We start from the raw sequence: 13,221 nt of genomic DNA, 5'->3' as shown, positions 1-13,221 counted from the left end.
TGTTAGGTGAAAAACCTTCTACAAAATTTCTAAAATGTTATTTTATTGTAAAATGAACTGAAAAAAATTATAACCTCCAAAAGGAAACTTATTAAAAATTTTTTACTTATTTTTGTTTGTATCTTTTTTGCTAGTCACTTGACGATAAAAAGTAATAGAAATAAAATTGTGGAAAATTTAATTTGCTACATTTTATGTATTATTATATTTTCCGTATGGTTGGTAGTATACGAGATATAGCGCGAAATCCCTTTGCACACCTTTTCCAAGATGGCGGCCGGGGGACAAGGATGGCGACCCCAAAAACTTGAACTTAAGCTTCTAGTGATCCCTTCTACACATTAAAAAAATAAAATTGACTCCTCTAATAAATGCAAGGTATGACCTCAAAAATGTATCATTTTAATGAACTAGGACCAATGATTCCGTGTCCCGAAACTGCACATTAGACACTCACTTTTCGCTATGTAAAGGGACGTCTTGAACTTCATCTGGTCTGGCAAAGCCCAGAAATCGATTTGTGCGACGATTTACATGTCCTGACAAATGAAAATATGCTTCGTCTGAAAATCATACATTTTTCAAAAATTCAGGATTTTCATACTGCAATGCAAGAATTCTAGCACAATATTCAACTCTACTGTGATAATCCACATGTAATGTACATGTAATGTACATGTAATGTACATGTAATGTAATGTACATGTGACATGTACATGTGATGTAATTGTCGATGTACTTGAATCACATAAGAAAATGAACCCAGCTTCTTCAGGATTCTTTGCAAGGAAGTTCGTTTTAAGCCAAGATACAACGCTGTTCTTGTCTGGCTGGATTTCGGATTTTCCAAGATTCGCTCAAAAACACGTTCATGGTTATCGTTGTTGTTAACTGTCCTGGGACGCCCTGAGTTTCCTTTTCTTTGGAACAATACATTACCCGTATTTATAAACTTTTCAACAACCTTCAAAATTATAGCATTACTTCTTCTTCTTCTTTGAGTGCCTCTCCTATCGGAGATTGGATATCATTAGGGCGATTCTAATTTTATTTACTGCTGTTTTGAACCATTCGTTAGTGGTACAGCCAAACCACTCTCTCAAATTTCTCATCCAGGACATTCTTCTACGGCCTGGATTTCTTCGTCCTTGGATTTTTCCTTGCATTATATTTTGTAGGAATGTGTACTTTTGTCCTCTCATTAGGTGGCCTAAGTATTCAAGTTTTCTCTTTTTTATACTCCGTAGAACTTCTGGCTCGTTATTTATTCTGCGTATTACTTCTTCATTTGTAATTTTATCCACCCAACTTATTCGTAGTATACGGCGGTAGCACCACATCTCAAAGCTTTCAAGATTTTTAATATTCCTCTGTTTAAGAGTCCATGACTCAACACCGTAGAGCAAAGTACTGAATACATAGCATTTTAACATTCTAGTTCGTAGATGAATAGATACTAATATCACGATTACAAAATAATTTTTTCATTTTTATAAAAGTAGACCTGGCAATTTCAATACGTCTTTTTATCTCGTGATTTTGGTCACCTGTTTCATTGATAAGGGTTCCCAAGTATTTGTATTCGTTTACTTTTTCAAGTTGGGTACCGTTTATTGTGATACTAGTGTCATTTATTGGATTCTTACTGAAGGTCATATATTTGGTTTTTTTGACGTTCATCCTTATGCCGTAGTTATTACATATATCATTCATAGTTTCAACTAAATGTTGTAGATCTTCCGCTGTTCTTGCCATTATCACAGTATCGTCAGCATATCGAATGTTATTGATAACTTCTCCATGGACTATTATCCCTTCGTTTGCATATGAGAGAGCTTCTTGGCATATTTGTTCGCTGTAGATATTAAATAAGAGCGGTGACAATATACAACCCTGTCGTACTCCTCTACGTATTTCTATTTCGTCCGATGTTTGTTCTTCTATTTTTATATTAGCTCGCTGATTCCAGTACAGATTTAATATTATTTGTATGTCTCTGGTGTCAATGTTCTTACTCTCCAGGATTTCTTTGAGTTTACTGTGGCGTACTTTGTCAAAGGCCTTTTCAAAGTCTATAAAGCAGGCGTGTACCTCTTGGTTAACATCTAGGCATCTCTGTGTAGCATTACTTGGAGAACGTTTATTAAACCGTTATGTGAATGGATCACACACTTATTGCAGACTTGCACTATTACGTCGGCCGAATCCGTATGAGCGAAAATAATGCTCCACAAGAAACACTTTCTCCTCTGTACTTAACACCATTTTTAACAATTAGGCCTTAATAATTAATTGTTTAAGGATTACTTGAGAGGTCTATTAGTAGTTAATTTAATAAGAGACATCTATGTTTCAGTTTCAGTACTGTTTATTTTGGGCAAAACTGTACTACAGTATACAAAATAATACCAACGTTATGGACCCACAAAGAAATACTGCTCCCATAGATCGAGATACAATAAATACATAGAAGACCATCCAACTGAACTATGTTCACGAAAGGAAAGGACAGTCAATGTAAAATGCATACTTTGCGAGGGTGACCATCCTGCAGAATACAAAGGTTGCTCTGTCTACAAAGAATTGCAGAAATAAACAATATCCGACGCTTACACCAAAACAAAATTTGTCACCTCATATAAATTCCAAAGTGGAAATCGAAACGTCAAATATAATACAATAATATATTATAATATAATATAATAATATATTTAAATTTAAACTTAGATTTTGGCTTATTCCCAATTAAAATAGTAATTTGCATAAGACGCAACAAGAAAATAGCTTCAGAAAAATGGACTAATTGGAATGATTTTCGTGAAAGCCTGGATACTTTATTGGATCTCTATATTCCTCTAAAAGCCAATGTTGATATAATACACCAGTCCATGAGACCAAGAACAGGATATTACCTCCGAATTCTATCCAACTCTGGGGGCGGTTCCCACCCCTTCTCGGAGGTGGAAAATTTTTTGGTTAAAATAACCACGGAAGTGGCTAGAGAACCTAATTCTAAGCTAAAACTGTTCCATAATTTTTTTTTGAAAACTCAATACTCTTTGAGTTGTTCGTGGTTAAAAATTGGCTATTTCATTGAAACGTAACACCTTTTTGAACGGTTTTTTGCTAATACCTCAAAAACTATGCATGTAACTAAAAAACTATATAACAATTTTTTGTACCTTATACAAAAACAAAGAGATTTGTTCCTTGAAAAGTCTTCTAGTTATAATAAAAAAAGAGATATGGTAGGTGAAAAGAGTTTGTTTTTTTGGTGCATGCTCAAATCGGTGTATACTCTGGGCTAATTAGCAAAATAAAAGGAAAAGTTATTTACCAGCAATTTTATTGCTGGAATCGAATCTTATTATTGTATGTATTAATAATATAGATATGCAAAGTCCGCAGATAGTGTGCTACTTTTTTTATAAACAAAATGGCGCCCGAAAATCGTGTTTTTTTTTAATTTTTGCTCTATAACTCCAAAGATTTTAACTTTAGACCAAAAACATCCAAATAAAAATTCACCGAAATTAAATTCTGCATAGACACGTGTTTTTTCCGATTTACTTCGACGAAAACTTTCCCCGGAAAAAGCGGGTTTTTCCAACAAAATCTTCAACTAAACTTTTAGATAAGTAGTTGTTAATCAATAATTAAATAACTTGGTAACGTAAAAGCTCCTTCCGTATATATTATAATTCCAGAAGTCTATGGAAATTGAATGAACAGTTTAGCAACAATTAAAATGTTAATTAAAAATTTACGGTCGCTATAATAACGACAATAATTATGATGCATAAAAATAACTATGATTTTTTCATAAAAAGATACTATACCTATCTAATGCACTTTACAGAATTGAAATTGGACTATTTAAGCGGCCTTAGGAATATTTTAAAATTATAAACAATTTTTTGGTTTATAAACAAATAGAATATCTCGGGAAATATTAAACTAAATTAAATTGTGAAAACGGTATTCAAAAGACAGTGGCAGGACGCTTCTTTTAAAAGAAAAAACGTTTAATTATGATGAGTGGTTCCTGAGAAACAATCGGTCAAATTTGACCGGAATTTACGGCAAAGATATAAACAATAGGATCATAATTTTCAAACCATCACCTTTTCATTTTTGTCCTCTTTCTCCACACCAATTTTCATATCTTCAAAATCCTCATAACATATATTATTATAATAAAAACTATCGATAATACGTGTGAAAATTGCCAAAAATAGCAAAATTCCAATCAAAAATTAGGTTGAAGAAAATGTAACCCTCAAAGTTCAAAATCGGTATACTTTAATAAAATGCATTTTCTCGGCTTCCCATGGAGCAATTTCCTTCATTCTTTTTTTGTTCCCCAATAACTCGAGTAGAGCCATCGAACTAACGCATTATTAATGTCAAACTTGCTTTTGTTTTGTTATAATAGATTAATTTATTTATAAGAACAGAAAATTACATATTTTTTCCAGTTGAAGGCTTTTTTTTAGATAAACTTACTACAACTGTACCTTTTAAAGTTAAAAACAAAAATATTCTCATTTGGAAGCTGTATAATTATTTAAACAATTTTTATTTAAACAAATTAAAATATTGTGTTATCATAAATAAATTAATTTATTATAACAAAAGAAAAGCAAGTTTGACATTTAATAATGCGTTAGTTCGATGGCTCTATTCGAGTTACTTGGGAACAAAAAAATAATGAAGGAAATTGCTCCATGGGAAGCCGAGAAAATGCATTTTTTTAACGTATACCGATTTTGAACTTTAAGGGTTACATTTTCTCCAACCTAATTTTTGATTGGAATTTTGCTATTTTTGGCAATTTTCACACGTATTATCGATAGTTTTTATTATAAAAATATATGTTATGAGGATTTTAAAGATATGAAAATTGGTGCGAAGAAAGAGGATAAGAACAAAAAGGTGATGGTTTGAAAATTATGATCCTATTGTTTATATCTTTGCCGGAAATTTCGGTCAACTTTGACCGGTTGTACCTCAGGAACTACTCGTCATAATTAAAAGTTTTTTCTTTTAAAAGAAGGGTCCTGCCGCTGTCTTTCGAATACCGTTTTCACTATTTAATTTGGTTTAATATTTCCCAAGATATTCTATTTGTTTATAAGCCAAAAAATTGTTTATAATTTTAAAATATTCCTGAGGCCGCTTAAATAGTCCAATTTCAATTCTGTAAAGTACATTAGATAGGTATAGTGTCTTTTATGAAAAAATCATAGTTATTCTTATGCATCATAATTATTGTCGTTATTATAGCGACCGTAAATTTTTAATTAACATTTTAATTGTTGCTAAACTGTTCATTCAATTTCCTTCGGCTTCTGGAATTATAGTATATACGAAAAGGTCTTTTATGTTACCAAGTTATTTAATTTTAACAACTTCTTATCTAAAGTTTAGTTGAAAATTAAAGATTTTGTTGGAAAAACCCGCTTTTCCGGGGAAAGTTTTCGTCGAAGTAAACCGGAAAAAACACGTCTCTATGCAGAATTTAATTGCAGTGAATTTTTATTGCAGTGTTTTTGGTCTAAAGTTAAAATCTTTGGAGTTATAGAGCAAAAATTAAAAAAAACACGATTTTCGGGCGACATTTTGTTTTTAAAAAAAGTAGCACACTATCTGAGGACTTTGCATATCTATATTATTAATATATACAATCAGAAGATTCGATTCCAGCAATAAAATTGCTGGTAAATAACTTTTCCCAAAAATACCCTATTCTCCGATAATCAGCCCAGACTAGTATTCAACTTGAAATAACAGAAAAACGGTCAATTTTAGATGTATAATACTACCAGTACTTGTTGTAGTGCTTGAAAAGATCTTTAAAATGAGCAATATTAATGTCGATTACATTTAAACAAAGCGAGATATGCTGCAAAGAAAAATTGATGGCTATGATGTAGTTAACACAATGAACGCCACGTGAGTTGTATATAACTCACGCCTTGTTTTGGCCCAAAAACAAAAAATTTTAATGTGGCGGCCAATGTGAAAATTAATTACTCAGTCATTTGACAACCGATTTTAAAAATCTTTATATCGCTGAATAGGTGAATGACCGTTCTTTCAATTTACAAAAAAAAATATACTGGGTGTTCCAATAAAAAAGGTCAACAACGTTTTTTCAAAAATTTGCCATTGTTTTTTTCGTAATTGAAAGCGATATAAAAAATGCAATCCATTCAAACAAAACTTTCACTAAAATAAAACATTTCAGCGAAAACCGCATATTTCTATGTTGAGCCGTTTAGAAGTTATAGGTAGTTACAATGGAGGAAAATATAAGGGACATCTGGTACCCATAAAAAATAATTTGCATATACTACATTTAATATTTCAAATGTCTTGCAAAAATAATTTCTTTTAATAGACGTTATAAAATGTAACTTTTTAGGAGCTGGCTAATTAACAACTCCCCTCGCCCTTGTTCAATTCAATAACCTGGAACTTGACTGTAAACAAGTTTTAGTCCAGCAGCGTCGATTCAATAGATTTTTCAACGTTTAATTATCAGAAAAAAAGGATTCCCAACAAATTGTGATAACGTTTGCAAACAATGGATCCACTTGTAGAAACCTTTTTGGAATCTCGAGGCCATTATTTTCCCTTCGACGACGTTGTTGGGTTCAATGAGGTCGTTGTTCATTGTCGCTAAGTTGGAATTTAGTTTTTTTCTTTTGCGATTGTCGTACAATTGCTAAGTTTGAGAAAGAATGGTTCATTATATGTATCAATAAAAACTACTCAGTTTTATTGAGTGGAAAAGAATGAATCTGGATTTACATGATTTTTATGTGACTAAAACAACTGTAACACAAAATTTTATTATACGATAAGTACAACTAAAACAATTTAACTGTTTTAAAGCTTTCAATACTGTTCTTAAAAAACGCTAAAATGTGGAAATATTCATTTATCACCCTCGTTAACAGTACATATTTAGAAAAATATTGAATCAGTCTTAAAGTCCTGCACATTTATGACATTTTTTCTTTTTTTTTCGTCTTCTTTTTAAATCAGAGACTTGTTAGTATCTGGTACTTGGTAGTAAGGCTATTGTACAATACCTTGTTTTTTCCTTAAACTCCTATAAGTTCTGTGGTCCCAACGAAGGCCAACAGTTTTCTAATTGTTGTTTTAGGATTTCTTCTGGTTCAAACATCAGTTGACGAGTGAATTTCTGCCTTACATCACTTACTTAGCATATTGTAATTTCCTAGTATGTGTATGCCAGTCTCTTCTTCCATTTTGCATTTTCTTCACCATGGGTCATTCACCTTACCTAAATAGTTTGTAATTTACATATATTCTGTACTAGGCCGTCTCTTATCACAAAGCCCGTTCCAAATTTATGTCTTCCGTTTTTGTTACCGCTGAAGAAGATGGTGGATTTACTTATATTTATATTTTCATCGTCTGGCCATCTTATTTCTTGGACTGCTGTCAAGGGCGGATCCAGGGAGGGGGCCATGGGGGCCATGGCCCCCTCCGAGAATTTAAAAAATAGAAGTTTAAATATTTGTAGTTTTAAACACATACTTATATATGCACAAAACAGGGATACAGCTGTCTTCTGAACTATAATTTAACAAAAGCAGCAACGGAAGTTTCAAGAATGATATAGGATGTTTTGTAAATCAGAATGTTGATACTTTTACAAAGCGTCATTTGTTAAAACGACTTTGGCAGCCATCAATCATATCAATTTCTATATTATGTTCACACAAAGAATAAAAAAGAAATTTAGCGTTACTTGGGCCACCAGAACTTAGAACATAGAAGTTGGTTGGTACTTTCGCACATCAAAAAAAGGGATTGTCTTGCAAGTATTGCGTTTTATTTTTCTAATAAAAAATATGGTTTCAATAAAAGGATGACAGCCCAAAGCCTTGTCACGAAACCTGTAACATCTTTCGCCAAAACCCGTTATCGCAACCCGCAAAAGTCAGACATTAACCAGATAGACTATCAGAGGTCTAGACAGATACAAGAAAATAGAGAAAAACTACGACCAATAGTAGAGTCTATAGTGTTCTTAGGTCGACAGATTATTCCCCTAAGAGGCCATCGTGATGATGGCTTTCTGCTACTGGAAGAAGATGCTGGACCTAGCAAGAAGGGAATTGTTAAGGTTTAAAATATCATCAGGAGATAAGGCTCTTAAACAACACGTATCCACAGCATCTTCCCGAGCAACCTACGTTAGTAGCACCAATCAAAGTCAATTGATAACATGTTGTGGTGAATAAATGATTGAATAAATAATGAATCAGGTTCAAAGTGCAAATTTCCCTATCATATTTGACGAAACGACCGACGTATCCCAAGTGGAACAGCTTTTTCTAAATTTGAGATACATACACAATAATAACATTCGTGAAGACTGAGAAGTTCATTGACGATTATGAGAAGATAAAAATAATTAGTGAAAATCAATAGACAAGGCGGAAACGGCGGGTTCGTTGGGAAAAATATTCCCATGAGATATTTTTGCATAATCACATTCGTGAGACATCCCAGAATAAGGTTCAAGAAGTTGCCCACGAGAAAAGTGGGCCAGTTTTTTTTAACAATTTTTTTTAATCAAATTGCAAAAATCAATATTTTGGCCCGGACTAATTTTTTATTAGGTTTTTTGGACCATTCTGGACAAAAAAAGGTCTCTTATAATTTTTCTCTAAAATTGATCTTTTTCGAGTTATAAGCAAGTTAAAATTTGAAAAACGCGAAAATGGCCATTTTTAAGGCTTAATAACTCGGTCAAAAATTATTATTTTGAAAGTCAGAAAGTGACTAAATCAAAGTTTAAAGTTGCCGTTGCATGATCCTGAAGAAATCTGTGTCATTAATTTACTACTAAGCTGTTATTTTTAATTAATAACAATGAGTGGTTGTATCGTATTGACGCTGCTGTAAATGTGAGTGCGAGTAAGATGCACAATTGGACTGCTGGAATAGCTTCTCTCTCGCACTCAGCATTTACAGCCCCGCACACGTGCATGACGCTTATTATTATTACTTAAAAATAGCAGCTTAGTAATAAAATAATGACAAAAATTTCTTCAGGATCTTGTAGGGGGGACTTCAAACTTTGATTTAGTCATATATTGACTTTCATAATAATAACTTTTAACTGAGTTATTAAGCCTTGAAAATCGCCATTTTTCGTTTTTTTCAATTTTAAATTGCTTATATAAGTCGAAAACGATCAACTTTAGAGAAAAATTATAAGAGACCTTTTTTGTCCAGAATGGTCCAAAAAATTAAAGGAAAAATTGTTCGAGCCAAAAATATTGATTTTTGCAATTTGATTAAAAAAAATGTTAAAAAAAAATTGGCCCACTTTTCACTTGGGCGACTTCTTGAACCTTATTCTGGGATGTCTCACGAATGTGATTATGCAAAAAAATCTCATGGGAATATTTTTCCCTTCCGCCGTTTTCGCCTTGTCTACAAGAATGAGGGGAAGAAGAAGGCCTGACAGGAGAAGAATTGGGAAAAATAGTATTATAAACTTATTGAAAGACCTGCACTTGGATCAGAAAAAATGTGTAGGAATCGGTACTGACTTTAATAATATGTACTTTAAAAACGATTAATTTTGAATGTCTTTATGGCACTCAATAGTGTGTGAATAGTGCCTTAAAACTCACCATTGTCACCCAAATTTTTAAAAATTAACCCCAGACCTCCCGGGTCACCCTCTCAAACAAAGTTCATGGCCCCTCCCGAAAATCGGTCCTGGATCCGCCCTTGACTGCTGTTATATTCATTCCTATGTTTTCCAGTTGTTCCACAGCATTTGTGGCAGCTCCAGGTCTGTACCAACTCTGGACGTTCCAAGTTCCGATATTCATAATAGTCCTTTTACATTGCATTGGTCGTTTTTTGTAGCAGTTTTCATGATTAGCTTCTTTTTCCGAGGGTGGGTAGTTAACCCTCCGCTCAACTCTTCTCTTTTACTCGGGCTTGGGACTGGCTGCAGTAGGTGATTTCTGAGCTACTCAGTTCACCCGTTCCTCACCCTACCCCAGGCAGAGTTGGCTTAGGAATGGCTTCTCATTTTGTTCAGTGATGAGACCCTGTTTAATTTTAAGACAATGATGGGCGAATAAGAATTTGTTGAAGACGTGGTGAAAGAAGATATATTTATTTTTTTCAGAATGACAGGTCGCTATTCTGAAGAATTATGCTGTGAGTTTAATTAAAAAGAAATGTGATTGCTCAGAACTACATGAATAATATTCTAGGACCAGTTGTAACAGTATAGAATCAGCATCCATAAAACTCTATTGTCTAACAGCATATAGCCATACTTCATAAACTAGCAGTGTTTAACAGGTTTATTCTTAATTATAGTCACTAACAGAACTAAGGTCTGGTCTAGCATTTATGTCACTTATTTAATCTTTTACTAATTGAACATATTATATTTCATATCACATTTGTGTCTACAGAATTTTGTATACACACAAAGAGATAATCAAAAATTGCTACAGTAAATAATTTAAGATAAAACCTGCAGAGTATATTATAACTGTTTATAATTATTAGCACCTTACCTTTTAATGCTGGACAGATTCGTTTCCAGATAGTGAGACAACCACTTCTGTGGAACTGTCCTAATGCCAACTCCATATAGAAGAGTGGAAGTCCTCCAAAGATCAACATGATCGTGTATGGAATTAAGAAGGCACCTATAACAAAGATATAAAAAATTAACCATGAAAATATATTTTTATTTTTTATATCCAAATGGTGATTTTACAATGAATTAATTACAATTAATTAAACCTTATTCGACATCAGTGAATACTTGGAGTTCCTTCTCAGTAAACCAATTGGGATTTATAACTAGAATCATGGAATAACTGGATTCCATGATAAATCAAATTACTAATAAAAAATTTTTCGAAATGTGATTTTTTACAGGAGAAAAAGTATTGTTTATAAAGAAAAATATATTTTGTGCCATAATGACTAAAAAAACAATTGAAATATGTACTTATATTACTACTTATATTAATATAATCGTGGAGTATATTGTCCACCACCGGAAACAACACATAATAATCTGTAAATTACGATATTTCCAGAACGCCGATTATAACGAAACTAAAACCAAATTGTAAAGCACATTCCAGTGATAGCTTAGAGAGATAAACAAGGTCAAAAATTAAATTTTTAAATATATTTGCAGTAGAATTCTTATATCTGGCGTACAAAATACGCCAGCGCGTGTAGTTAAAGGTTAATGAATTTTTTTATTTTTTTTTCTATTTGATGATTTAAATATAAGCCTCCCACATTTCCTTCAATGCTTCTGTCCCGTGCCAGACGTTTCCATATTGGTCCTGCAACAATCTTAATGTCATAACTCCACCGCATTTGGGGGTCTTCCTCGTGATATTTTTGCTCCACAAGGTATCCAACTCTTAATGTCTTTGTTCCATCTACAATCCTCGAGGCTTTGCGTTGAAGCTGCTTGTTCAATAACATATTTTACTTTTGTTCTTTCTAATTGATAAGTTAGTTTGATGTTCCCGAAGTGAAATGCCCAGCATCTGTCGATCTTTAAGTTTTTCTCAACTTTTCCAGATTGCCTCGGTGAATGTCAGTGTCTGAGCTCCATATGTTAGGACAGGGAGGATACAAGAATTAAATGCTTTGGTTCGAGGTTTATACGGTATTTTTATTTTTTCAGTACATAAGACAGTTTCTCCCTGATCTTAATCTAATTGTTGCTGAATTCAGGTTAAATCTTTTCGATTTTACCACGCCAAGAAATGGGGAAACATAAACATTGAAAAAAGGATACATCAAGAACTACTGGCAGCTACAACTGTTAACAGAAAAAGTTAGGATGCAAACGTTCAACAGCTGTTCCCATTCTCTTCTGTAGATTACTCCGCGATTCAAAGACATATGCCAGTGTGCATCACTTGATGTGGGACAGATGATGAGGACAGACAAAAAGAAATTGAAAATAAAAGTTGACAAAACATTAAAACGTATTTTCCTTAAAAATTTGTTTCAAAGGCGGTGAACATTGTAATTCACAAACTACTTGACCAATCCTCCTGAAATTTTGCATATATTTTCTTTTATTTCCTGAGGTAACGCTTTTCGTTATCTTTCGCTTGATTCTCATCATCTTTTGCAAAACATTTCGTTGCTCTAACTTCTGAGTAATACCAAAAACAAAAAAAAAACGTTCAAACTAAAAAATAAAGACAGCCATACCTCGGGAAAATCATAAGCTAATAAATTCATTTTTTATTTAACATAATCCAATGAAGAAATCTGGTGTCTACCGCAAAATCTATTTTTGGAGGTGTCTGTAAAAATTTGCCACACTTAGCTCATTTTTCTATATTTTTCCTTGACATTTTCTTTAAATATTCTTTGGATTGTATTGAATATGTTTATTTAATTTGAAAATAAGAAGGAGTGTGTGTACTTTGTACGCACGTAAGAAGTTATACTTCTATTATTATGATTTCAACGAAATAAATATATTTTCGTAATATATAATTGAAATTGATATATTGTAATATACAGGGTGTAACAAAAATACAGGTCATAAAATAAATCACATATTCTGGGACCAAAAATAATTCGATTGAACCTAACTTACCTTAGTACAAATATGCACACAAAAAAAGTTACAGCCCTTTGAAGTTACAAAATGAAAATCGATTTTTTCCGATATATCGAAAACTGTTAGAGATTTTTTAATGAAAATGGACATGTGGCATTCTTATGGCATGAGCATCCTAAAAAGAAATTATATTGAAATTTGTGCAGCCCATTAAAATTTTATGGGGGTTTTGTTCCCTTACACCCCCCAAACTTTTATGTGCGTCCCAATTAAATTATTTTTGCAGTACTATTAGTTAAACATAATATTTTTAAAACTTTTTTGCCTCTTAGTACTTTTTCGATAAACCAGTTTTAATCGAGATGCGGCTTCTTTTTTAATATGTTTACATAAAATTTTTATGGGGTTTTTGTGCCTTTAAACCCTCCAAATGTTTGTGTACGTTCCAATTAAACTATTATTGCTGTACCATTAGTTAAACACAGTGTTTTTAAAACTTTTTACCTTTTAGTATTTTTTAGATAAGGCACCTTTTATCGAGATGTGGCTTCTTTTTTAATATGGTTCAAAGTATACCTCAAACTGTA

General features: G+C 32.6%; 1 protein-coding gene across 1 annotated transcript in view; it reads right to left on the bottom strand.

The window, feature by feature from the left end:
• The window catches only part of LOC126893317 (sodium-dependent serotonin transporter), a 170,028-nt gene that overhangs the window by 141,334 nt on the left and 15,473 nt on the right, over positions 1–13,221 (bottom strand). Inside the window, exon 2 of the mRNA XM_050663362.1 lies at positions 10,596–10,730. Within this exon, the coding sequence (XP_050519319.1) occupies positions 10,596–10,730 (135 nt within the window). The remainder of the gene's footprint in view (positions 1–10,595; positions 10,731–13,221) is intronic.

The sequence above is a fragment of the Diabrotica virgifera genome, chromosome 1, assembly GCF_917563875.1.
Source record: "Diabrotica virgifera virgifera chromosome 1, PGI_DIABVI_V3a".
NCBI classification, from domain to species: Eukaryota; Metazoa; Arthropoda; class Insecta; order Coleoptera; family Chrysomelidae; genus Diabrotica; species Diabrotica virgifera.
The sequence above is the reverse complement of the archived record's forward strand: the minus strand, read 5'-3'. Positions and strand labels throughout refer to the sequence as shown.